Source organism: Mirounga angustirostris, unplaced genomic scaffold (genome assembly GCF_029215605.1).
Source record: "Mirounga angustirostris isolate CCGP_5_RB_7025 unplaced genomic scaffold, mMirAng1.0.hap1 SCAF_5, whole genome shotgun sequence".
NCBI lineage: Eukaryota > Metazoa > Chordata > Mammalia > Carnivora > Phocidae > Mirounga > Mirounga angustirostris.
The window spans coordinates 134,743,349-134,770,558 of NW_026991713.1; the positions used below are offsets into that span (position 1 = coordinate 134,743,349).

A 27,210-nucleotide genomic window follows, 5' to 3' on the forward strand; every position below is an offset into this window, starting at 1 on the left:
GTCTCCTTGACTTGCTAACACAGAGCTGAAATAACTTCGCCATTCTGGTCCATTCAGCAAACCCGTTCAATGCACATTCTGTGTGTCAGGAGAAGTGGTAGTTCCCAGGGACACCAAGAGCCAACAAACTCACAGACTGGTGGGGAAGGCGATGCTCAAGCTGGAAAGTGTTGTGTGTCACAGGGCGGTGACGCTTACCTGAGCGGGCGGGTGGGGACACATTGGGGTAGTCAGAGAAGGCTGTCTAGCATAGGGAAGGCCAGCTAGGTCCTGAGGGATGAGGAGGAGGTCTCCAGGCAGAGGCAGGGAGAGAGGAGAGAGGGCTAGCGTTCCAGGTGGGCAGACCGTGTGTGTGACAAGTACAGACCCCGAGCTGCCTGGGGGGGCTCAGCTCTGCCCAGTAAGGATGTCACTTCTCCCACGTGCTCTGATTTCGGAACCTCCCAGAACCAATGGAAAGTTCCGCATCCTTTGAATGGGCTGTTTTCAAGGTAGGCAGATGCCCAGGTTGCACTTGTCTGTTACTGCAACAAAGAACCTTGTTGGAAAGTTCTGGGAGATTAAGCCTGGAGGAGGTGGCTATGAGTTAGAACAGCAGAGAATGACAGAAATAGTTTCCATCGGTGGAAAAGACTGCTTCATGCTCCTTGCCTGGAGGCAAACATGATTTCGGGGTTTCAGGGGCCCCTCCCCAGTTGCTCAGATACGGTGTGCGGGGGTGTGTATCTGCCATTTCCTCTGTTTTGGAAAAGGGCGCTACCCCCTGGGATGAGCATGCATGCAGGGGTCTGAAGGGACACACGTGATGACAGGCCTGCCCATATCCCGAGAGTTTAAAGCCTGTGCTCAGTTTCCACCCACATCTGCTACCCCATAAAATGCATCATGCCTTTGATGGTATGGAAAAGTAATACGCTAGCTATTTATTTATACGTGTGGTTTGTGAGGTTTGCCCTGTGGTCGGCTTCATTGCCATCTGCCTCGGATTACGTATTCCTTTGGGGCAGAGACTTTGTGCTAAGCCCCTCCCTCGTGTCCTGTCCCTGGAGAGGGACTGCATGGGAGCATCTGAGACAGAGGACAGGGGAGGCAGTGGGGGGCTCCAGCCCCACCCTATGCTTTGCTCCCCCCGTATCTTCAGAGTTGATGGGGGTATCACCTGCCCACAGTCCCCCACAGCATGCTCCGCCCCTCCCCCAGTCATCACAGATTCCACATGTTTCTTGGGCAGTTGGGTGGGGAGCTGAGGGCTGAGCTCACACCTGGAAATCGCCCAAGTTAAAGAGAACACATGCAGGCCGGCAAGGGCTGGGTGTGCTGGGGGGCTGGGGAGGAGTCTGCCAGGGAGAAGACAGACAAGGTCAATGCTTGATGGTTGGCAAAGGGAGGTGATGTCAGACAACACTCTTTTCCAGCCCTGGAGCGGTTTCCAGGAGTGGAGGGAGGCCTTGCGCCAACCTCACGTTCAACTGACAGTAGCAGTTTGAACTGCTGGGAGTGGGGCCTGGAGGGACAGAGTACATCCAACCGGCCAGCGGAGGGGTGCATGCAGCCTGGCCCCCCATGAGCTCACCCTCAACCCTACTGGTGTGAGCGCCAGGGCTGCACAAAGCCTTGGGTGGGGTCGTGGTAGATGGAGGACAGGCCTGCTTCCTTTGCCCACCAGAGGCAGAGGAGGGAACGGAGGGGTGCAGAGGAGGGAGGGGAAGGGTGTAGAGGCCTCTGCCCCACGTTGGTGGACCCCAGGTTAGCTGGAAACAGAGTCCAGCTCCAATCCCAGACTCAACTGGGGTAGGACAAACCAAGTTCGGAGCTCCCCTCCCCACCCAGGTGGGGTGTTGCTGCTGACTCTGCTACCTTCCGCCCCGGCTAGCTTTTTCCCCTGTGAGTGGAGGACTGGCCTCAGTCACCTTCACGCCCTAGCTTCTGATGCTTCTGGACTTGGAGGTGCGCTGCTCTGGGCGGCTGCGCCTGGTGGTAGAACCTGAGATCCTGGCCTCCAGACACAGAATTTCCCTAAACAGGTGTGGTTTGAGAGCGACGGCTTGTGGCCCAGACACCCAGACACACAGGTCCCTTTTCTCTTTGTGGAGCATTTACATCCGATGTCTTAGAATATCTACAGCAGTATTCCAATTTTGGTCTCTGTAGATAGGACTTGAAAGATATATATTCCTAATTGCACATCTTTTTCCTGGGCCTGGGTAATTTCCCCCCCCCCCCAAAATAGACTTTAAGTGCAGCTTTAGGTCCACAACTAAATTAGGTGGAAAGTGTGGATTTCTCATTACTCTCTGCTTCCTTACACCCACAGCCTCCCCTACCATCAACATCCCCCACCAGAGTGGGACAACAGTGAACCTACACTGTCACATCACCCACAGTCCACAGCTGACATTCGAGCTCACTCTTGGTGTTGCACATTCTATGGGTTTGGACGAACGTACAATGACATGTTTCTACCCTTAAAGTATCCCACATATGCTGCCCTAAAAATCCTGTCCCCCACCCCCACCCTCTGGCAACCAGATCCCTACTGTCTCCTTAGTTCTGCCTTTTCCAGAATGTCATAAGGTTGGAATCCTACAGTATGGAGCCTTTTCAGATTGGCTTCTTTCTCTTAGTAATATGCATTTAAGATCCTTCCATGTTTTTTCGGGGCTTGATAGCTCATTTATTTTTAAGCTAGAATATCTTATTTAGGTCTAAATGCACCATAGTCTACTTATTCATCACCAAGAAGAGCGTCTTGGTTGTTTCAAACTTTTGGCAATTATGAGTAAACCTGCTGTAAGCATCCATGTGCATTACTGTGTGGGCATAAATCTTTGGGTAAATACCAGAGCATGATTGCTGGACCGTATGGTGGGTTTTGTAGTTTGTAGTCTGGTAAGAGACTGCCAAATGGTCTTCCAAAATGGCCACACCACTTTGCGTTCCAGCAGCAATGAATGTGCGTCTGGGGTTGCCGGTGGTATGGATCTCACCATTCCAACAGGCTGTAGTGGAATCTTGCTGTTTGAACGTTTACTCCCCTAAGGCTGCATGATGTGGAGTATCTTTTCCTGTGCTTGTTATCTGTTAACTTCTCAGGTGAGGTGTCTGTTTAACTAGTTTGTTCATTTTCTTATTGTAAAGTTTTAAGTTTTGTTGTTGTTGTTTGTTTTTGGTATATTTTGGCTAATAGTCCTTTATCAGATGTGACTTTCATAAATATTTTCTCCTAGTCTAAATTTAGAGTCTTCTCATTCCCTTGAGGCAATTTTTTTTTTTTTTTTTTTTATTTTCTTGATTTTCCAAATTGAGAATCCATACCATGTGTCCCTAAATAAAGTCCTGGTCAGGACAGAGTTGAGCAGATTTAACTTGGGATCCATAGATAGGTTTGGGGAATATCCCTGACCCCCCTAATTTGTGTGGATGTGTATATACATACATACATTCTCTGGGGGGGGGGGGGGGGAGGGCCCATAGCTTGTATTGGAGTCTCAAAGTACTCATGATCTAACTAAGATCACATACCCCTGGACCTGAGGAACCACTTACATCTGAGACATCCTCAGACTTGCGGTTGGTTCTGGAGTTGTTCAAATATGCAGGCAAAAATCAAAATTCCTTTGGATCTAGGAAATTCTGGAGTCCTCTGAAGTGAGGGAGATTTTCTTTGATAGGACACTCCCCTCAGGGGAAATAGGTTCAATGGACAAAGATACTTATTCTTTCATAGGTATTCTTGAATGCTGGTTAAGAAAAGCCCAAGGAGGTTGAGATATCATGTACTTTGAATCCCTTGGACTTCTAAACACAATGAAGACCAATTTCATCTCTAGGGACAGGCAGGAATTTTAACTGATGAGTATGATGAAGACAAACTGTAAGACATCTACTTTATCTGCATCTCAGTTACCAAGATTGACAGATGGGCTTAAGCCTTCCTCAACTAGGCATTTGCTGATGTTTGCAAAATTAATTTACTAATATTACAGTTAGTTATATACATATTGAATAACCAAGTACTGGGCTAGATCTGCATATTGAGAGAAGCATTAAACAGAGAGTAGACCCAGCTGCACAAAAGTAACTGGTCACCTGAGTCAGTTGAGGAAATGTCAGTCTCAACAGATTCGAGGGTGACTGAATGACACTGGATTCCCGCTGACTGCTAGAGTTAATTTGGGTGGGTGCCTTGGTTTCCCCATACCACCTTGTATGCACACATTCTGAGTTTAAAAAGACCTTCCCAAACAGAGACTAACTTTGCTCAAAATATATAAGTACACTCACTGAAAGAAGTTAGAAAAGAAAAAAAAAAAAAAAGAAAAGAAAAGAAAAATCAGACTTACTTCAACAGAGCCTGAGTAGTTTAAGGCAAACTGAGAAGTTAATAGATAGAAGCCGATAATTACTGCATATCATTTACATAATGGCTATCGGCTGGATCCATGATCACGATGTGCTGACCCAAGGAGTTCACTGTATCAGACTAGGAGGGAGCATTTACAAATACAAATGATCAGCCCGCACTCTTAACCACCCCTTCTCCCCAAGATCCTGAATCAGTGAAATGGGTATTTGTATGGGGAGGAGTTAGGGGGCAGGCCCACTTACCTTTTTTTTAAAATTTTTTATTTTTTTAAAGATTTTATTTATTTATTTGACAGAGAGAAACACAGCAAGAGCAGGAACACAAGCAGGGGGAGTGGGAGAGGGAGAAGCAGGCTTCCCGCTGAGCAGGGAGCCTGATGCGGGGCTTGATCCCAGGACTCTGGGATCATGACCTGAGCCAAAGGCAGACACTTAATGACTGAGCCACCCAGGCGCCCCCTTTTTTTTTTCTTTTTTAAAAGCATCGCTGGTGATTCTGATGCCTGAACTGGTTTGAGAACTACTGGCTAGATCATCAAATGCTCTCAAATATAGATGCAATTTATGAAGTGTTCATTCCATGTAATTATTCAGTTTCTGGGTCTTATTTTCTCCCTTGTGTAAACCAAAGGAAGATACAGAATTTGATAAAAAAATCATTCCATTAATAGCATCTGAACTTGTTTCTGTAACTTCAGAAGCTGATCAAGGTAATTCTGGAAGGAATATTCTATATAATATCTCTAGAAATGATCAGAAATCATGCTTTCTGACTTTTCAGATCACAACTGTTGGTGTAACCTACACTTTTGACTTTGCATTTCCAAACTTAGAAATCTGAGATACTTAAATTAAAATCTGAAATGAATCAGGATGCTTTGCTACGAGCTTTACTATTATATCCAGAAAGTTGCCACATGTTCAGCTGTCTTTAATCCAATAGCTGATTATACTGTATTCTAAATGGTGTAAGAAGATTCACAAAACTTGTCCTTATAATTCAGTCTTTCCCTTACTCATCAATGAATTTCAAGGGTTTATTTATGATTTTTAAAAACTTTTGTGAGGCTTGCCATTACCTCCTCTGCTGAACTAGCACATCCTGGCAAATGTCCCCCAACATCCACCAGCCAAGAAACCTTTAAGGGTGATTATGTGTGTGCTTTTTTTTTTAATTGTATAATTCATTTATACAGAGAAATCATTTGGATTATCTATTTACAGTCTTTTTCAATTTTCATTTCCACTGGCCAGATATAGTTCACATAATAGTCAACATTTACTTGAGCTGATCACCAATATAGATCTGCCATGACACAGGGCTTTAGTCTTCCCTCCTTAAATACTATGTCCTCATTTGAACAGAAACATTTTACAGTAAGATTCATCAGTCTTCTTTCCCTCTTGTGAATAAATCCACCAAAACTGATCTAATATGGTCAAATTTTCAACACATTTCATTGTTTCCTTTCAAACCCATAAACCAAGGCAAATAAAAGTCACTTCCCCCAAGCCTTCTACGACTTACTACACACCCTCAAGTTTAGCTTTTACTATCTCCTTTCACGTTCTGGTGCAACCAGACATTTTTACTTTAAGACAAAACTACTCTCTTAGGCCCTCTTTTTTTTGTGTGTGTTTTTTTCTATACTTATTACCAGTCAATTGCCTTCCCTCTTGTTTTTCAGACAACACTAAAACTTTCAACAAAAACCTTACGGCATTTTTCTTTCAGTAGTCCAGAATACACAGAGTCATTTCATGTGTATTCACCACTCTGACATGCTACACTTTAAAAACTGCAATTTTCTTAATTGGCTCAAAAACAGTATGGCTTGGTTTCACTTGGTAAAGTTAATATGATTTAAAAAAAAAGAGATATATATATATATATATATACACACACACACATACATACACATTTTTAATCAAAGAAGAAAAATACTTTAAAGACATGCCAATTTGAAAAGGCAAAGGCATCGAAGTAAAAAAATAAAAGCAGATACTAAAAACTACTTTACAAATTAAAAAAATTAAATAATTGGCAGGTTAAATGGATGAAAAACGAGGAATGTGCAGTGAAAAACAAATATAAGGCATTCCAGTTGATAAAATGGAAAACTTACTAAGTTTTATGCTTTGTTCTCCAAGGACTTTATGTTTCAGTGTTAAGTTCTGAAATCATAAGCATATATTGCATGATGATTTTAGGTGCCAATACTATAATTTCAAATTCTGCACACAAAGTTTATCAGAAAAACACTGGTAAAATCCCAGTATTTGCAAAACTTTAGTTTTTGGCAAATATTTTAAATATCACAATTGGTTGGTATTAGAAAGTCATAATGAATGCAGAAAAAAGAGAACATCCATTTCATCAATATTTCATCTGATTAAAAATACCAGGCTTGCATGTTCTAAATAATCTGGGGAAAACATCTTAAAAAAAAAAGGCTACAGTATAACAGTAATCTGCATGTATCTTTAGCTGCCATTTAAAAAAAAAAAAAAAAAAGGAACCACCACCAAAACCAACCAAAAACATAGAAAATGTTAAGACTGGTATTAAGTAGCCCTGCAATGCTCCCACGCTCACATTACAAGAAAAAACAAACTGTACACATTTATAAATAAACAGTCTCTCCACCAGTTAATACACAGAACTTCCTTTATACCAGAGTCTCTTTCCGTTTGCCACTGCACTGGGCTTTGTCTCTTGCTTTTCGGAAGCTAGACTGTGTTTGGTGAAATTTCACACTCTTCGTGTCACCTGCCATGTGCACTGGGGAGCCGCATTCTGAGGAGTCTCCAGCAACTTGGACCTGAGTCCCACCAGACGCCGTGGACGACCTTCTCAGGGCTCGGACGTTCCCGGCAGAGGGGTCGTTCTCCTCGCACTCCTCGTGGAGCTCTGGCAAACCCTGCAGCTCGGCCGGGCTGGCGGCCTGCTGGAAGGGAGCAATGGCGGTGCGGATGCAGTTGAACCACTGCTGTTTGTGGAACACGTCATTGGCCTGCAGAGTGTGGGACTGGCCCGGAGAGGGGTCTTGGAAGCGAACTCTAAAGATATTTTTAGCTAGAAGAATAAAAAATGTAAAAAAGGCTTTTTATAGAGTGTATTGTAAAATAAAGTCAGCATACTATCCTAATGTGGGCGGGGGTGTTTTTATCCCAGGCCCATCTATCAGGCAGATACATTCAATAAGGCCTACTCATTACGTGTTAGATGCACCTGCTCGTGTCAGAGCACCAAAGCGCCTGACAACTGTTTCAGGGAGTGGAACAGGTACAGGACAACGGAACCCATTTCATTTACAGTTTTTTGTGTAGGGACAGAATTCTTAAAGATTAAAACTAAATTCACTTAGGTTCTGAGTTTCTGTTTACGTAAACTACTTTAAAGCTTATATTTTTACCTTTATCTGAGTTGCTGAAAGCCCCTCGAAAGGACCCTCCCATCCTCACATCTCCATCCTGCAGGTCTTCCAAGACCAGTTCTTGGACAGGGATTGGCTGCCGATAAACCTGGTAGGAGTGACGCTCATTTCGTGTGACAGGCCGAGTCAAAACCAAAATGTCTTGAAACAGGAATATGTAAAGTTTCTGGAGAAACAAGAAACAAATACGTCCTAAATGTGAAACTTTGTGATTTTAAGTGATTGAAGTCATCCTTACAAATGACCTCATAAAGACCATGATTTCAAGGCTATGCGTGTTCTACCTGGAGAGCTTTTCTAATCTCAGACTATATAAAACCTGTTTTTATCAGTGTGTAACATTAGATTAAGCAGCAGCTGAGTAAACGCTAGGCACCACAAAGACCTACCAGTAGTAACATGTCTGGGAACACCAGTATTGTATACCATAGCTTCCTAACAAAATAAGGATTAAAAAATGCAAGCTGCTAAAAATGTTAATGGTTCTATTTTGTCCCATACAAATGTAAGCCTTTATAGGACAATCAGGCTTCAAGATAGAAATCAGAGATGTCAGGTTTCAACGTTTCCCAAAAAGAACCTCAACTTATAAATAGAGCTTCTGGGGCGGGGAGGGGGAAATAGGTGATGGGGGTGAAAGACAGCACTTGTGATAAGCACCAGTGATGTATGGAATTGTTGAATCACTATATCGTACACCTAAAACTAATATCACACTGTATGTTAACAAACTGGAATTAAAAGAAAAACTTAAAAAAAAATTGGGCTTCTTTCTGAAAAGCACCCAATGAAACAAAAATACCATTCCATGGGGTGCCTGGGTGGCTCAGGTCATGATTTCAGGGTCATGAGATCGAGCCCTACATCTGGCTCCAAACTGGGCCTGGAGCCTGCTTGGGATTCTCTCTCTCTCTCCCTCTCTCTCTGCCTCTCCCCCAGCTCACGTGCTCTCTGTCTCAAATAAATAAATAAATCTTAAAAAAAAAAAAAAATTCCATGCTTACATTTAGTTCTAGCAGATACTTTTATAATTAATATTTAAAAAATAAGTTTGCTTTCATTCAATCTACTGTAAAAATTGGTTAGTAGTGCTAAAAGCTACTTCCATTACTATAAACTTCGAAAAATTTTTTGGAGGACACGCTTTTTAATTATGAAACTAATAATTTATTTAGAAAGGAACCCCTAGCCAAACAAGTTGATTTATGCTTCAAAACTAAAAAATAAAGTATAAACCATTTTCTACCAAGACATTTAAGTCATTCTGTCACAAAAGAAACCAAAGTTTGCTTTATCAAAGCTGTTAACATAAAATAAAAACCAATAACCTTTCACTGTGTGATGAATTTATTTTAAAACCTGCTTCATGACTTATGCAGAAAAAATTAAACAAGGTAGGAAGATGAAAGTAATAGCTCACTTCATATTAGTTAGTGTGAAAATACACTCACATGTCCATTTTTATTTTTCAGCTCCCCATGGCAGAGCAATACTTTGCTTGCTTCAATTCTAGGATCCTTTTGCTTTTCATCTAGATACTCCAGTTTGTCAATGTAATACTGGCATTCTGATTCACCTTTCTTCAAGTTGATATCAGAGAGAACTCCTTGTATTATCAGTATCTAAAAATTATCAAGAAATCAATGAGGCATTTTCAGCAGGGCTGTTTCCCTGTAGGGCTAAAACATGATATTAAAATTACAGGATTTTAAAAGCTTGAAGGGACTGGGGCGTGTGGGTGGCTCGGTCGTTAAGCGTCTGCTTTTGACTCAGGTCATGATCCCAGGGTCCTGGGATCGAACCCCGCATTGGGCTCCCTGTGCACTGGGAAGCCTGCTTCTCCCTCTCCCACTCCCCGCCCCTGCTTGTGTTCCCTCTCTCGCTATCTCTCTCTGTCAAATAAATAAAAGTTTGAAGGGACTCTAGAAATCAGATAATTCAGTCAGTCCCTTCATTTTACAGATGAAGAAACAGCCTCAGCCAAATTGGGTGACTTGCCTGAAGTCACACAGCTAGCTAGTGGAAGAGATCAGATATTAGAATCTAGTCTTTTGATTACAATATAAATATAAAATGCGTTACGTCTCTATTGCTTAGTGCACTAGCGTATTGGGTACTTCACACAACAGAACGTTTCACCATGCTGCACTATGCGTAAGATTTGAGAGTATCACGTATACCTTTCTAAGGCAAGCTAATATACAAACTTGAAAAATGTACGAATAATTTACTGGACTTACAGCTTCCTCCAGAGGCTGAACATCAGGGTGGTCTTTTGGAGTGTGTCTAAGAATTTCTTTTAACAGTAAAGGGTATTTGACCAGGCGACTTCGAGGAATATCTAGGAAGCTCCAAAGATCTAGTTTTCGACTGAAGGGAGACTCAAGACATCGCTGGAGGAAGTCTTGGACTCGTGGATCCTGTTTCTTTTGATCAAGAAGAGCTTTGGCTGCCAGCTGGTTACTACAGTAGCCTTTGTAAGCATTCAAGCCTGGCAACTGAAGAATAATAAGAGAAAACATGGTATGATATGTGTTTTTGTGAAAACAAACACAAAACTTACAGCTAATTCTGAAAGTTTAAACAAGCTGTGAAAATTTCCTTGCAGATGATAACAGGGGTAGGGTAGTGTTCTGAGCCAACATCAGAATGTCCTTTTCTAATTTCCCTATAATTTGACTAAATCCAACTAAAGACCCATGACTTCTACTTTCTCCCAGCCTCAGTTAGATGTTAGTCTTCTATATTCTCAGGGCACTGGAGTTCCTCTACCACGGTCATCACCAACCTTGAGACTGCTTATGTACTTGATTATCCTCTCACTAGATTATCAATGTGGAGACGTCTTTCACCACTGAATCCCCCGTGGTCCCTCCTAGAAAAGCACCGAGCATCTAGCAGGCACTCAAATGTTAACTAAGGGAACAAAACACATAATGTGGGCATTCTGTCTAAAGAGGAATATATTTTTAAAACAAATAAATCCCTATCATTCATGAAGTATTTTTTTAAACACTGCAACTTCTTACAGCTATATAATTTTGTTCAGTTTTAATGCCTTGTTTATCTGTTTTTAGAATTTAGTTACTAGATCAAATAGATCTGCTATTCAACACAAATGACGAGTATGGCATATATGTATAAAACTATCTGGTGTAAGCAACTCACTACATACCCAGTTCACAAGAATGTGACCAATTTGCTCCACTGTTCCACCAGGTTTGGTCGCTTCTCCTATTCTTGTCAACAAATCTGAAATGCAAAAAGGCAGGAATACCAATAACAAATTTATTTAAAAAAATAATTCAGCACTAAATTAGAAGTTTAGATTCAAAAAAACTTGTGTTGGGGCACCTGGGTGGCTCACTCGGTTAAGCATCTGACTCTTGATTTCAGCTCAGATCATGATGGCAGGGTCGTGAGATCAAGCCCCATGTCGGGCTCTGCCCCGGGCATGGAGCCTGCTTGAGATTCTCTCTCCCTCTCCCTCTGCCCCTTCCCACCCCCCCGGCTTGCCCTCTCTTAAACAACAACAACAACAACAACAACACTAATTTGTGTTAATGCTGTTCAGATGCTAATGAAAATTAAATAGCATATCTTACCTTCATGGAGAGGTATGTAAGCGTCCAAATCACCAAATATATGGGTGAGTTCCTCTTCTGACATAATAGACAGCTTTAACATAGGGTCATGGTAGGCCTATCAGAAGGGGAGAAGTATGTCACCCAAAAAGATCAAGCAAATAAAACATGATGAGAGACCTTCCTTGAACGCAAACATGACTAACTATATAAAAGCTAAGCGTGGATTCTATTTGTTATACATAAAAGAAACTAAAGTATATGTTAATACCCAAACAGATTCTCTTACTGATACTCATATATGAAGGGATTTAAAGCCATATAGAAGTTTATAACTTGTAAAATATAATTTTTTAAAACTAGGGCATGTGATAAAAAGTTATTTACTGACCTTTCTTGCAAGCTTGAGATCCTCAATTAAATCCTGTTCACCTCGGGACATTTCATATATTGCCTAAAAAGAAAAAAAAGATCCAGCAAACATTATAGGTCATTCCTTCCTTTGAGAAAGGAAAATTATATGCAATTGATATTTATCATTAATTATTTAACTGACATTTTGAAGAGTGTTTTTTAAAGTGATTCCGTCTGAAAACTGTAATTCAAAATGGAGTCTCAAATAAGAGGTTGCCATGTTTTACAACTTTACTCCATTAGAGTTAACTCTGATGACCACAATTCATTACAATGTGCTGTGGATTACCACTGAGATATTAAAATGCTGCTGATTTTTGCCTCAGGCATTAGTCTGCTATTCTTCTGACAAAACATGTTTTAAAAAACAGGGACAATTTTTTTTTTTTAGTATAAGCCAATACATATGGCCTTGCTACTGAATGCCAGCTTACCTCCTGACGTTTGATTTCTTTGGTAGTTAAAGACTCTTTCATACTGACATCTAACATCTCTGACCACAGGACACTGCTTCTCCTTTTGGCAGGTGTTGGAACTGTGGATCTGCTTGATGACTTCTGGGCAGAAGCCGGGGATCTGCTGTCACCACGAAGGGTAAATGACTTAAAATAAAATAAAAAAATAAAAAAAAAAGAAAGAAAAAGAAAGAAAAAAGAGGTGAACAAAAGAGAGATTCAAAGGATATAGTAATTATTCCTTTTTCTTAAAAAAATAGACAAATTAAAAACGAAGTTCTGAGAATTTCTCAACACATAAGACAATCATTTGTCCAAGCTTCAATCTAACATTCTAAAATATTTATCAGCCAAAATTATGTTTTGGGGAATAAAAACTATCTAAAACTCTGCTTTGATAGAAGATGTAACTTAATATAATGTATTTATATAAATATAAATACTGTTCTAGTAAAAATATTCCTTACTAGCATGTTAAAAAAACCTTTATGTTTAAATATAATAGTGTAAAACTGTTTGTACAGCTCAAAGGAAAATACAAATTTAGGCTTCTGTAAAAAGCCCCCTTACTATGTTACTCACCTTCCAGCCCCATCCCTTGCTTACCTGAATTGTTTGACCAAAGCGTCGGACTGCTCCATTTCTTACAGGAGAGATCAAATTTGCCAAGGATGTGACCCGAGCGAGAGGTCGAACTCTTTTATTGCTTGGCTCCTATGAGAACAAAAACAGGTTACACTAAATGTGTGTTTAGGTATAGTGGTTTCAAACAAGTTTGGACAAAGTTGAACACTCTCAAAAACCAATATTGGTACATTATAAAATAGAGAAACATGACACTCTGAAAATGAATGTTGTCCTTTCTTGTTAAAATACTAAGAACCCTATTGAGTAACAGTAAATTATTAAAAAAATTAATGGTATGAGAAAGACCAGCTGAATATCACTTTGAGAACAGAACAAATATTATCACTACACAGAAGAGAAACTAAAATGAAAACAAAGACATTAGATTCCAGAATCCTATATAACTTTTTAGTTTAATATAGAGTCACTTTTAAAAAGTACCTGATTATTATGAAAAATTTCAAACATACACAAAAATGAAAAATAGCATAATGGATCCCATGGACTTATCACTCAGCTTCAGTAGTTTTTGGTGTGAGAATGTTTCATCTATTTTAAAGCAAATCCCAGACATCGTATCATTTCATTCTTAAGTACTTCAATTAGAGAATAGCTTTTAAATGAACATATCTGCCACTGGAACGGGCCAACTCTGAAGGCAGAGCATCCCTGTCACGGGAGGTATTTAAGCACAGGCAGGACAGGGTTAGGCGAGAACTCGGGCTCTGGGATCAGACTGACTGGGCCCAAATCCTGGTTCTAGCACTTGCTAGAGAATATCCTGGGCCTCAGTCTTCTCATCTGTAAAATGCGGTTAATATTAGACCTTCTCTTATAAAGTTGTTATGAAGATTAAATAAGATACTTTTAAGTGGCTTGAACAATGCCTGCAACACACTAGGTTTCTGCTATTACTAACATTCTTAGAAATATTTCCACTTACTACATAAACACTGGGATTTATGAATAATTAGGTTCTCTCTCAAACATTTAATTTGTTAACTTAAAGGAAAAATGTACACAAGTTGAGAAGAAATAGTTATTCTACACATATTGTCTCAAAAATAATAGGTTAGTAAACACATCACTTAAACATTCAAGGATCTCAAAACTTTACACATCACATTATTCTAATTTTACTGCTAGGGAAATGGAGGTATAGCATTAGGTGACTCCTACACTACTGAAATAAAGAATATCAGGTCTGTCTTTTACATGTCTAAGGAATATATTTATTTGTATTTGGTGCTTTTGACAATTGTGGCATACTTGACAAAATAATTCTGATAATTCAGAAGGATATATAATTAAAAATCACCTTAAAAATAAAATAAAGATAACACGTAAAAATAAAATTACCATTTAAAAATGACAGATGAAACACTTTTTCTAAAAATTCTTTGATATGACTAATGTCATATAAAAAAGTAAGGTGTGAGAAAATGGAGTAAAAATCGTCCCCTTAGTATAATTTAAGAATAAAATGGGTGAAAGAGTTACAATTCTCTGGAAAGAACCTTCCATGATTTGAATCTTCAATGACGCAAGGCCTATTACAGCTCCTAAAGGTACACATTCCTATCAGGAGGGAACGTGACTTACTAAGTAAAGAGACTGGGCAGATAACCAGCTCAGGTCTTTGAAGGCCTTAAGAGGTAGAGTTGTAGATCAACTCTCTCCCACCAAAATAATTAACCCCGAAGTAAAACTTTGAATATAAAACCACTAATATGCAAATGTTAAATGAACTAAAAAAGAAACCTTCAAGATATGTAGTAAAATGACACACTGTGTGGCCAAGGACATGTGCAGATGCCTTTACAACATACATCTGTGCAAGACTGAAGTGACACATGCATGGGCAGAAGGTCTGGCAGAAGGCATTCCTTTCTATTTAGTAAAGACAGTACAAAGAGTCTTCTGTTTGAGTGGAGATAGAATTACCTCCTCACAAAGTAAGATATGCCAACGCTAACTAGAAACAAAGCAGTTGTCAGAAAGTTCTGTTCTACTTTTTGGAAACAGAGGTTAATTCCTCTTCCCTGTTTAAAACATAACAAAGTTGACTTCCTAATAAGTCACAAGATGAGTCATTTCAACTTAAAACGTCTTTGGAAATGTGCTCTTCCCAGTGAACTTGAAAAGTTAGTTTGGATGGGAGGAAAAGATTTTTGGATCTATTTTATTATATTAAATCAGGTTAATGATAAAAAATTCTTATCTTTATAGCATCAGTTACTGTTCAACTACTGATTTCCTGGTAACTCAAAATTATGTGATGTTTAAAGTTAAAACTACAGAATTTAGATTTAGATAGTTAAATGTTAAATATATCTAAAACATCTTTCTGAAATTAATATGGATTTTGTTTCTGCAGTCCATTTAGGGTGGCAGGATATTTACACTGAGCAGTATTTGGTGGTTAAGTATGTTCTACAGTCTTTTAGAAAGCCATCTATCTCCCATCTTCACAAAGGATATGGCAGTCTTAGGAGTTTATCTAATCTAAACGGTCTTGGTAAGAGCTCCCGGCTAGCTCAGTCACTAGAGCACGAGACTCTTCAAATGCCCTGTAAGTAAGTGCAGTACTAAATCAGGAAAAGGGGGGGTTGGGGGGTGGATACCTCTGTACTTTTCACACATGTTTTTGGGGATCCAAAAGTAAAGGCCCTACTTACTGCCTTACTAAAAGGATGTATGTGATGAATGTTTAGGAGACAGAACACAAACTTTCAGCATATGTATTTCAAGAGTATGAAAAATTTTAATAACTTAAAAAGTGACTGAAATGTAAAGCTGAAGATGGTTCACTTCTAACCTTAGGATACACATACAGTATTTGAGAAAAAATATCACACAGAGGAAACTTCTGTGGCAAAGTGATATGGATTAGGCAGTCATCTATTATATTATAGGGTCACCTTAAAGGTTGGGACAAAAATTTCTTTTAAAACACAGGTTAGGATTCCGCCTATGTAAGCTATAACCAAAAGGAGTTTTTCTTTAGAGATCCAGATGAATCATCTGGATGATCTTGGTTTGGTTATTAAGAACCTAAAACTTGCACTGTCACAAAACTATTTCAAAGACAAAGTTTTTCGAGAACTGGTGTTACACCCACACCTGCCACTTTGCACACACAGGATGCAGGTACAGTGTTTGGAGGTGAGGAAGGGAGAGAGGGGTAGAAATCTACCTCTCTTACCACTTAAAATAAGGCTTACAAAATGGTTTTGTTGCCGCTGTTGTTTCTGTTCTGGAGTCCTGTTAACAGTGTCATGGTGAATACAAAAAGCTTAGAGAGCAGTGCAGATGGTGAAACTATATACTCTCCTCAAAAGATACTCTGGACATCTATGAGAATAAATAAGGAATACCAACAAGTTTTCCATACACCAGAACTTTCTCCTGTAGCCAATCTTTCACCAGGGCCAAAGTTCACAGAGATGGAAAAATACCCCAATACCTCTAACATAAATTTATGTTGTTTGTTTAGGTTAGGTTTTAACCAGACTACCTAGTTTAGCCAGGCAATCACATGCATTATTTTAGGGTATCTGCTTTTAGACCAACTTTTTAATCAATTTATTTTACTAATCCAGTTGTAAACAGAAAATTGTTAAGATGGATTTTAAGTCTTTTACTGGGATGTATCTTGCACATAAAAACAAAAGCACGGAAAAACTGTTGTGAACGCAGGTTTTTTTTTGGTAAGAACTTTTTTGCTACTAATGATGTCACGAAAGAGGGTAGGCTAGGAGGGTCTCTTCTATAGTCAACCAAATCAAGACACTTAAAAAAAAAGAAAAAAAGAAAGAAAAGAAAGAAAGGAAGGAAGGAAGGAAGGAAGGAAGGAAGGAAGGAAGGAAGGAAGGAAGGAAAGAGAGAAAGAAAGAAAAGAAAGAAAGAAGGAAAGAAGGAAAGAAAGAAAGAAAGAAAGAAAGAAAAGAAGGAAAGAAAGAAAGAAAGAAAGAAAGAAAGAAAGAAAGAAAGAAAGAAAGAAAGAAAGAAAGAAAGAAAGAAAAGGAAAAAGAGAAAGAAAGACCGACCAGTATAGGGGCGCCTCGCTGCCTGAGTCAGTAGAACATGCGACTCTTGATCCTGGGGTTGTGAGTTTGAGCCCCACACTGGGTACAGAGTTAGTTAGTTAGTTAGTTAGTTAGTTAGTTAGTTAGTTAGTTAAATAAATAAATAAATAGTAGTTAAAAAGAAAAAAAAAAACCCCAGTATATATTTGGGCTTATTTGTTTGGGTTACTGGATACATAATCTTCTTTCTTTAGCAAGAACTTTAAAATAAGAAAAAAGAAAAAACATTTATAAAAAGATAAAAGAGTTATGATTACATAGGATTTCTTCCCTTTCTACTTAGTAATAGAAATAGTCAAATTTAGTCATTTATTTAAGGCTGTTATTGCTACTACTAAGAACCTGACAACATTCCCAGTGTTTTAAATCTTTGGAATAAAGGTGTGCCAGAAACATGGCCAATGCCTGATACCAACCAAAAAAGACTAGTTCCTGATGGTCCAAAAGATGATCAGTTTCAATATTTACACTGATGATCATGTATGACTTGCCCTACTCAAAGGAAATGCTTACACATTTTGAGAAAACTGAAACATAAAAGCAAAAGCCAAAACCAAACAGAAAAACAAAAACCAAAGTTAAACTATACCAAATGAAAGCATAACTCCTAAAGATGGCAGCTATTTTAACAACCAGAAGGTGTGTGTATGTACGATACAGGGCTTTACTGAGGTATACAACAGGCTGCACATATTGAAAATGTATAATTAGGTAAGTTTTGATACAAGTATATAGTCACAGAACTATCACCACAATCAAGATAAGAAGTATATAGTTAATTGAACACAGGAACACTATTTCTGTCCCCTAGGTGATAATGTAGTATGTACCCTAGGGTAAGCAGTACAAATAGAATATCCATATAGTATTAAATCAACTGTCAAAATTAAATAAAATGGCACAAAAATCACTTGACTTATTTTGATAAGTATTCATAAAGACTTTTAAAAACCATAATGACTTTAGAAAGTTAAAGCAAAGAGGGGAGAAGTAATCTAAATAATGGTTTGGTGGTTTAAATATTTTAACATATTTTCCTTTACAAAAAAAAAAAGTTGCACAAAATAAACTTATTAGATGTGGAAAGAAAAATAAAAACAAGCACTAGGTCTGATAGCATTTTAGTTGCCATTTGTTCACTAGTGTGAACTTGGAAGGAAGGGATTCTTATTTTCCTTTTACCCCGTAAGGCAGTTCCTCAGACTAGGTAATGTAAGTGCAAGTTAAAAAGAACAATGTATTAAGCATCAGAAATGTGACCAATTTAACCAAATTTAGCAACATACACATTTAAAATCTGTGTACACTCAAGCTATGCTACGTATAAACCTATCCATACAGTAGTTCCCAAACCTCTACAATAGAGGCAGACACCTTTCAAACCCGCATAGAAATCAAAAGTCCTACATTTTAACACGCAGTGAGATAAAAAGTACGTTTAAAATCATCCTGTTAATAAACTGAAAAATCTTCACAGTTCCGTGGAATCAGAAAACCTTCCTTCGGTCTTACCTCTTGTTCTCTGAAGGACTGATTATTCACGTCCAGGACTCGTATAGTCCTCTTGACGGGCAGGAGACCGCCAATCTCGTCATGAGCCACCATGCTTCCCCCAGCGCCCCCGCAAACCCCACAGTCGCTGGGCGCCGAGCACGCCCTACAGCGAGGCACTACCGGCAGGCAGGCTTCCCCTCCAGCGCCCGGCCCCCCGGGCAGCCATGGGCCCCTGCCTCTCGCTCGCGCCGGCCGACTGCTCTGCGGCAGCGGCGCGATCCACCCAGACCGCGGGGCTCCGGGGGCGGGGCCCGCGGACACGTGACCGTGCTTAACTGACACCCGCGCCTCGCGGCTTCTCCCTCGCCTCCTGCAGGAGAAAGCTCTTTCCAAGAGGTTTGGAATTTCTACAGCAACTCAAGGCTCAAGGAAACCGTAGGTTAATGTAAGGCGTTTCCTGGCTTAAGAAGCATTCCGGAAGGGAAACCAATTGCTTATCTAGGTTCCCTACTCTGGTCCTCCGCCACCGACAGGGATACTTTTTCTCTAAAACCCTATCACCTAGAAAGGAATTCAGTGGCGGAAACTTGACAACTTCAAGTAAGAAAGCTCTAAGTCAGATAACCAAAGAAAAGCCTGATTACTCAGGAACCTTTTAGTGCGAGCATATTCACCACCGTGAGAGCATCTAGGCCCTTACTCCGCCCTTGGGACCGACCGGCAGAGCGGGCACCGCGGGCACACTTCAGGTCCCCCGTTGGTCAGGTGGCTCTCCCACAGAGCTGTGGGGCAAGAACTGCGCTACCTCAGATTTCAACGTCAGCACTGCTCAGACTGAGAGGCACATATCTTTCCTGTATGCTTTAAAAACTTGCTATCTGACACCATAAATACAAAAAAGGTGATTTCGAATAATGGGATCCTGCTCTATTCTGAAATGACTCATCTTGATAGAGTCCGAAAAGAGTCAAAAGGCCTTATTTAAAAGGTAACTTGCGGGACGCCTGGGTGGCTCAGTCGGTTAAGCGTCTGCCTTCGGCCCAGGTCATGATCCCAGGGTCCTGGGATCGAGTCCCGCATCGGGCTCCCTGCTCAGCAGGGAACCTGCTTCTCCCTCTCTCTCCCTCTGCTTGTGCTCTGTCAAATAAATAAAATCTTAAAAAAAAAATAAATAAATAAAAAATAAAAGGTAACTTGCACTTGACAGGTAGAGAAATGAGGTCCACAGAGGTAAAGTAATTTGCCCCAAGTTACGCATTAGGGACAGTCTCTAAATTCTTTCTTTGGAAAAGCACCACTCATGTTGGTTTGATAGGCCTGCTAAGAAGCAGACTTTCTTCCTCAACAGAATGTACTATATTCTATTTTGAAAGGTAGGATTTATCTTCACTATATACTACTATGAATGATATGATGCCAGTAATTTGCAAAAAAATTTCTATTCTCAGGATTTATTAGGATCAGAGAAATCTGAAAAATCTATGTAGGAGGCACTATTCTAGATACTGTGGATGATATAAAAAATAGATTTCATATTTGCTCCTAAAGTGCTAATAGACCATTATGTAAAAGGAGGCTACACAAAGAGATAACTCATAAAAGACAGCTTTTGAAAATTCCCAAGTTGTACAGCTAGCTAGTAAGTGCCACAGGAGTTCAGGAGGAGAAGCAGCTTCTAGAAGTCTTCTGAGCAGAGATGGGGCTGGAAAAGATGCTAGAGAAGACACTGTAAGATGTTATTTGAGTGGTGCCTGGAAGGCCATGTTATGTTCTTCATAGGCCCAAGTAAGGGAAAACTGCAAGGATTTCCCAGAAGAGCATGAAGGAGTAAGCTCACAGATTGTGGTCATGGGCTGTGGGTAGACAGATGAGCAGAGGATTTTATTGAGCCCATGAGAGATAACAGAAGTTATGTTGTAAGCTGATCTATCAGATGGTTTGAAAGATGACTGGGAATATAATGCAAAAATCACAATCAGTTATCAAGAAGTTGGCCTAAGGTAGGGTCAGTGGGAAAGGAAAAGGATATATGCAAGGGGCAACACACTGAGAAGTCAAAGATGCCTACAATTTTAAAGTTACGAGAGGTAACTGTTAATACATATAAAGAAATAAGGAAGAATGAGCTTTGAAAGAGACTTCTGAGTTTCATTTTTAGATCTACTGAGGTGGTGGAAGAACATGAAAATACTGAGCTAGAACTTGGAGATGCTGGACAAGGACTTGAAAGAAGCCAGAGGGCAGATTTAGACTGGGGAGTCATATACACGGGGATCAGAGTGGAAACTAGGAGTGAATGAGATGCTTGGGAGAGAAAATCTGGACAAAAAGAACAAGGGTCCAAGGATCTAACTTTGGAGAGAGGCCAAGGGAGAAAGATTTTTGCAAAAGGAATAGTCAGCAGAAAAGAAACATAGCAAGATGCCAGGGAAGAAAAGGTGTTAATTACAGCAAAAAGATTAAGAAGGGTAAGAAAAGATGCAGGGACTTAGTGATTACAAGTTTAATGAGGACCTGGAGTGTGCTAGTTCAGTGGAATAAAGACAGAAGATAAACTAAGGAGGCTGAAGAGTGAATAGAGCAGAATAAATAGCACAGACTATTTAAAATGACAATCTACAAAACAATTTACTAAGGTTTGCAGGACAGTGTAACTTCTTACAGGAAGCGTCAATGCTGCTTCTCTATAAATACCAATGTATTTTGTATTCAAGATGATGATAATTAATCTTTTTGCTCTGAGACTTGTTTTTTTTTTTTTAAGGATTTTATTTATTTATTTGAGAGACAGAGAGTGAGAGAGCGAGCGAGAGAGCACGCGCACAAGCGGGGAGGGATGGAGAGGGAGAAGCAAACTCCCCTGGAGCCTGATGCAGGGCTCGATCCCAGGACTCTGGGATCATGACCTGAGCTGAAGGCAGACACTTAACCGACTGAGCCACTCAGGCACCCCAACTGCTCTGAGACTTTAAAAAAAAAAATAATGGTGATTGGTTATATCTCATCATCTATCCTTTATTACCTGACCACACCTGATCACACATATGTGGATATGTTTGGCCTTAAGGATGGCTGACTATGTGCAGAATATACAGCAGTAAAGTGGAAGTACCTTAGAGATCATCGGAGCCAGTTCCTTAATTTACAGATAAGAACACTGACCTGCTAAGCCCTCAAAAAGAGGCGAGGCTAGAACCCAGGAGACTGGTTTAGTTTCACTGGTTCAAAATGGTGCAAGTGAGGCCAATACTTGATGGCCACTGAGCTTCATAAGGGAATACAGGCCTTACACTCAGGGAGAGTAGGGAAGAAGCTGCTAGGGTGATCTCATGGGTCTGTTACCTGACATCTCTATCTCTTTCCACTGTTTTTCTATTTAGTTCTGAAAGAGGTAAGGCCAAGGAGAAGGGATTTCTCTCATTTCTCTCCTTTAGCTGAGGGCCCAAGAGGTAGAGAGACAAGTCTTATAAATGTAAAAGCTGAAAGCCTACAGGAGCCACATAGGGTTTAATGGTGTTAGTCACAGCACAAAAATCCCAACTCACCAACCCTAAAATCTTCGTTTCATTTTGAACGTTCAGGGTTGTGGTCCAAATATAATTTAGACAACTGTAGATAGCATCTAAAAAAGCAACAATGAACAAGGGATGTTCAATGAGCACCCTGAGTGATGAGCCTGAAAGGATCTTGACACCAACAATGCTCCATAAAATCAGAGGGCTGAACAGGTCCTTTGAGGTCCTTAACTCATCCTCCTCTGTTTTCTTAGGAGGAAACTGAAGAACATCAGTGAAAAAAGAAAAGGAAAATTTGTGTCCTTACCCTGTGCTAGGAGCCTCATGCGTGTTACTTAGCCAGCTTTATGAAGTATGTGTTATTAGGCCCATCTTACAGATGGAGAAAGCTGGGACTCAGACAGTGTAAGAAACAAGTCCAAAGCTGCAGAGTTAATCAGTGGCTGGGCAGGCTTGAGTCTGGTCTACCAACTCCTGTTACAGCACAGCCCCCCGGTGAGACGGGAAATGCACCGCTGTTAGCATGTTCAGTGCACACTTGGTGCACAGCTGGTGCAGGCCGGCCTTCTGTGAGTTGGGTCTCCTGGTCCCAGCTAGTGTTCGTGAAATAAATGGGAACACTTTACAGAGAGGAAATCATAAAAAAGTTGAGAGATTATTTGCCTTATAGCCTTTTTGTAACAAGGCAGTTAAATAAAAAGATAATAAAACAGTTCCTGCTGCTTCAGTTTTAGAGGAGATTCTAATTCAATTGCTTAATGTTATTCACAGCTTATTAGAGCATGACTTATAAATATTACAAATCGTATAACTGAAGCACAGATTGGTTAAGTATCTTTTCTTTGTGTAGAAAATCTAGGATTTATAAACTTAAAAACTGAGTTTTCTAGGAATAATAATAAAGCTCTGTAAAAGATACCAGATTTGGGGAAAATATGGGTTTCCAAAGACCAGTTATAGTTATAACCTCTGTTCTTCTGCTTGTATGGAGTCTTCAATGCTTTCTTTCCTAAAATACAAAGATGATAAAGAGAACATTGCTTCCCTTCTATAGAGGAAGGCTACCAACCTTTTTTCCTCCTTTTAAGGTGAAATCAGAATTCTGGAATTTAGACAAACTAGAGCTAAAGAATAATCATTACTTTTTCTGGTCTGGATATTATTTGTTTTTATTTACTTTTGTCTGAGATCATAAGCAACTGGAAATTAGGTGAGGAAAGCCCTATTATGGGAGAGAACAAAATCTAAGCTCTCTGCTGCCCTCTGCAGGTAATATTGTGAAATGCAATTGCCAACCTGCTTTTTCTCAGCTTTGTGATTTTGTTTATAAGGACCTTATGTAGATGACTACATAAACAATCTTAATCTACAGAGAAATATGGATAATAGTACAATCTGTTTCTTCAGCCCTTGTGTAGCTCTCATGTTTTCTATTACTAAATTAAACATGTTTAAAAATCATGTAAGTGTATGAAAAGTTGCCACAGTTCACAAGAAGTATTTTAAGGGCTTTTTCTATATACAAGAAAACTATGTTCTACTTTAAGACTCTAGAATTTGGGGTGCCTGGGTGGCTCAGTCCATTATCTGTCTGCCTTCAGCTTGGCTCCCTGCTCAGTGGGGGTCTGCTTCTCCCTCACCCTCTCCCTCTGCCCCTCCTCCCTGCCTGTGTTCTCAAATAAATGAATAAATCTTAAAAAAAAACCAAACCTCTAGAATTTAAGATTACAAATAACTACTATGTATCTCACTAAAAATAGCTCAGTTTAAAAGAGAATTTTAAATCTTACTAAAAAAGTACTGATTCAAATATGAACAAAATGAAACTTCTAAAACATCAGAGTTCAAATTTATTTAGTAACTAGTTAAAAACAACAAAAAGGTGGGGCACCTGGGTGGTTCAGTGGGTTAAGTGTCCGATTCTTGGTTCCGGCTCAGGTCATGATCTCCTGGTTGGGAGATGGAGCCCCGCTGGCTCTGTGCTCAGCGGGGCTCAGTGGGGAGTCTTCACCCCCTTCCCCACCATAAATAAATAAATCTTTAAAACAACAAAAAGGCAGTTACATTTGGACTAAATGAATATGAAAGAAGTTGGTAATGAAGTTATGTGTAGATCTGAATTTTTAAAAATCTTCTGGATTAAACATTTGACTATCTCCAAGCTTTACTAAGAGCTTGGTTTGGAAAAAGATCAATTCGGATCTTTATATTAGCAAGACTATAAACAGAATACCTGACAGGCTAAGAAGTCTGGTATTAACAAAACTACGGTTCTTTTTGCAATAATAATACAAACAGCAAATAAAATGGGGTATTGGTACTATTAGTGGTGACTTTTATCTCAAGTACATAGGATAGCAAGTAACTTCCAGTATAATATAAGATCGCTTAGGCTTGTATAACAGGATGTTGAGTGGGATTTTCCTCGTTTGCCCCTGAAACTCAGCAAGGCCCAAACCTGAAGACAAATGGTCCTGTGTCCTGTGCCCAGCTTCCTGTTTCCTCAGCCCATTTTTACTTCAGTCATTGCTCCAGCAACCAGCTGTACTAGGTCGCTCTTGCTTTCCACTCTGGGCTTCTTGAATACTGGAATGTGGCATTTACACAGGTACCTGGTAGTGTGAGAAATAAACACTCCATGGGGTAGCCATTGACTAATGGAGCACAGGCGCTGGTGGATAAAAGCTCCCTCTTCAGTCCCTTCACAAGACAATTCTGCAGTATATCTTACATGGCTCTTCAGAAGGTTCCAGCAAAAATAAGCCTCAGTTGCCCAGTGGTGACCAGCTTAAATGCAGACACTTGGTATTAGCTGCCTCCTTCTGTTTCAATTCCCCATTCCCTGGGACCATACCTCAAAACAGACTGTCAATGAGCTCACGTCTCAGGCTGATTTCTGGAAGGCACCTGGCTAGGACACTGAAACTGAGCTTGGCCCTGGAGACTATAGACACACAGAATGAGATTCTGGAACTGGGTCCCTCATTGGAAAAATGGTGTAAGGTCTATAGTTACTGATTGGTACGGATGGAGTGAAACAATGGCTCATACAGCGGTTGTGGCACATGAACAACATAGGGGGTTGATAGCAACTGCAAAGGTTGTAGAGTTGGCTGGCTTCTGTTAATTGCTTTAAAAGCTTTGAAAAAGCAGCTGGTAACTTTCATAATGTTCTCAGAGTCATTATGGCAGCAAGGGCCGAGTGGGAGCCCCTGAAATTCTAGCCCCTACACTGGAGCCAGGATAATAAATAGAAGCAATATTGCACACCAAGGGAAAATACAGAGATAGTCATCAAAATTACAGCAGGCAGGAGTGATAGTCTCCACCCCATTTCCATTCAATTAATCTATAGGCCTCCTACAATGAGATGGACTGTGATGGCTAACAGTGGACTACTGTAAACTTAACTCAAGTGGTAGGCTTAATCTCAGCTATTGGGCAAGATGTAGATCCTTTATTGGAATAGATCAAGACATCCTCTAGCATTTGGTATATGGCTATTGATCTGGTCTGTGTGTTCTTTTCAATTCCCATTAGTGAAGAAGATCAAAAGTAGTTAGCTTTTACTGTGGGAAGGACAGCACTTTCTATCTCATATCCTGAGGCTGTTAACTTTTCTGTTCTGTCAAGAGTCCTAAAGGACGTTGCGATCCACAGAACATCATGTTAGTCCAGTAAACTGATGACATCAGTCAAACAGGACTTGGTGAGCAGGAAATGGCAAGTATTCTGGACACCCTAGGAAATCAAATGTATGCCATGACAATTCTGGGGCTGCCACATCAGAAAAGTTTTAATAGGTCCAATGGCCTGATGCTTTCTGAGATCTCTCCTCCAAGGTAAAGAACAGTTGTTGTACCTGCATTCCCTAGCACTAGAAGGGGCACAGCACTAGGTAGGACTTTACCTGTATTTGGAAATTCTGCTCTGACCCATTAATGGAGTCATCTCAAATGCACAGTTTTGAGTGGAATCCAGAGCAGAAGTCTCTGTAGCAGGTCTAGGCTGTGGTGCAAGCTGTCATACTGCTCAGACTATGTGACCTAGCATATTTGCTAAAGCTAGAGGTCTCTATGGTAGACAAAGAGGCCGTGTGATGTCTCTGGCAAAGCCAGGAAAAGAATTGCAATGCAGGTCCCTAGGGTTCTGAAGCTAGGCTATGCTTTCCATGGCAGGAAACAGCCTGCTGATTTCTGGAAGGAACCCTACTATAGCTATAGCAGCCCTATTTCCTGGAAATAGACTATTCTCTCCTCTCTCCAAGCTTTCTTTCCCTTGGGGACTTTCAAGAGGAGATAGGGCCAACATGGCACTGACCCCACATGAATTTCTGGCTCCTCTAGTACAAAGAATCGAGGTGAGATTGAGGGCATGGTCTTGCTGGGATGGTTGCATCCAGGTGGGCAAAGAACAGCATGTATTGGAAGGGCGCATGGTATGCTACCTCCTAGAGGGCATCCAAAAGATGTGGCTAATCTTGCAATGGGCTATCAATACCTTGGGGAGTTTCACAGGAATGAATCCCAAATTAGCAGAATTTGATGGAGCCATTACTCATTCTCACTGATCCCATAGAGGATGAAATAGAACAGAAGTTACAAACCAAAATGAAAAGGACTGTAATCTCATCCAGTAAGGTAAAGAGACTCGATCCTATTTCTCCTTTCTCCCTTCGAGGAGTCTGGGTCTCAAAAAGGTGGGAAGGAGATGCATGCAATAAACCGAATACATGTCTCTTCTACAAATTTCTAGGGTTACAGACATATTACCTGCAGACAGAATGCCTCCACTAGAATGTAAGCTTCATGAGGGCAAAGACTATGTTTTGTTCTCTGAGTGTCTAGAAGGAGCTCAATAATGTAAGAATGAATGAATGAATGAAGACTGAATATGCTGAGTGGAGAAAAAAGGCTATGAATCAAATCTGAGATTAACATTTTATCATTAAATACAGAAAACAGAGGCTTAGAATGGTTGTATAATTTACACAAAGTAACACAAGTAGTAACACACAACTGGTTAAGTCCAAAAGTCTGCAACTTCTGAACAAACTTTACTGGCCCTAGCATAATTTCATTTGATTTATGGTTTATTTTATATTAGTTTACAGAGCAAACAGAAGGATATGTTAAAAGAAATAGAAGTAGGGCGCCTGGGTGGCTCAGTTGGTTAAGTGACTGCCTTCGGCTCAGGTCATGACCCTGGAGTCCTGGGATCGAGTCCCACAT

General features: G+C 40.2%; 1 protein-coding gene across 2 annotated transcripts in view; it reads right to left on the minus strand.

The window, feature by feature from the left end:
• Positions 1-5,388: 5,388 nt before the first annotated feature.
• NET1 (neuroepithelial cell transforming 1) overlaps positions 5,389-27,210 on the minus strand; it is a 60,651-nt gene continuing 38,829 nt past the window's right edge. The window contains exons 1-10 of one of the 2 annotated variants that reach the window (XM_045874485.3): positions 18,483-18,735; positions 12,862-12,969; positions 12,235-12,402; positions 11,778-11,840; positions 11,408-11,504; positions 10,978-11,054; positions 10,043-10,300; positions 9,254-9,424; positions 7,782-7,968; positions 5,389-7,441 (exon numbers count right to left, since the gene is read on the minus strand). In XM_045874485.3, the coding sequence (XP_045730441.1) occupies positions 7,035-7,441; positions 7,782-7,968; positions 9,254-9,424; positions 10,043-10,300; positions 10,978-11,054; positions 11,408-11,504; positions 11,778-11,840; positions 12,235-12,402; positions 12,862-12,969; positions 18,483-18,575 (1,629 nt within the window). In that variant the 5' untranslated portion in view covers positions 18,576-18,735 and the 3' untranslated portion in view covers positions 5,389-7,034. Of the gene's footprint in view, positions 7,442-7,781; positions 7,969-9,253; positions 9,425-10,042; positions 10,301-10,977; positions 11,055-11,407; positions 11,505-11,777; positions 11,841-12,234; positions 12,403-12,861; positions 12,970-18,482; positions 18,736-27,210 lie in introns of those variants that run through there. The other variant, XM_054507383.2, reaches the window with a different exon arrangement.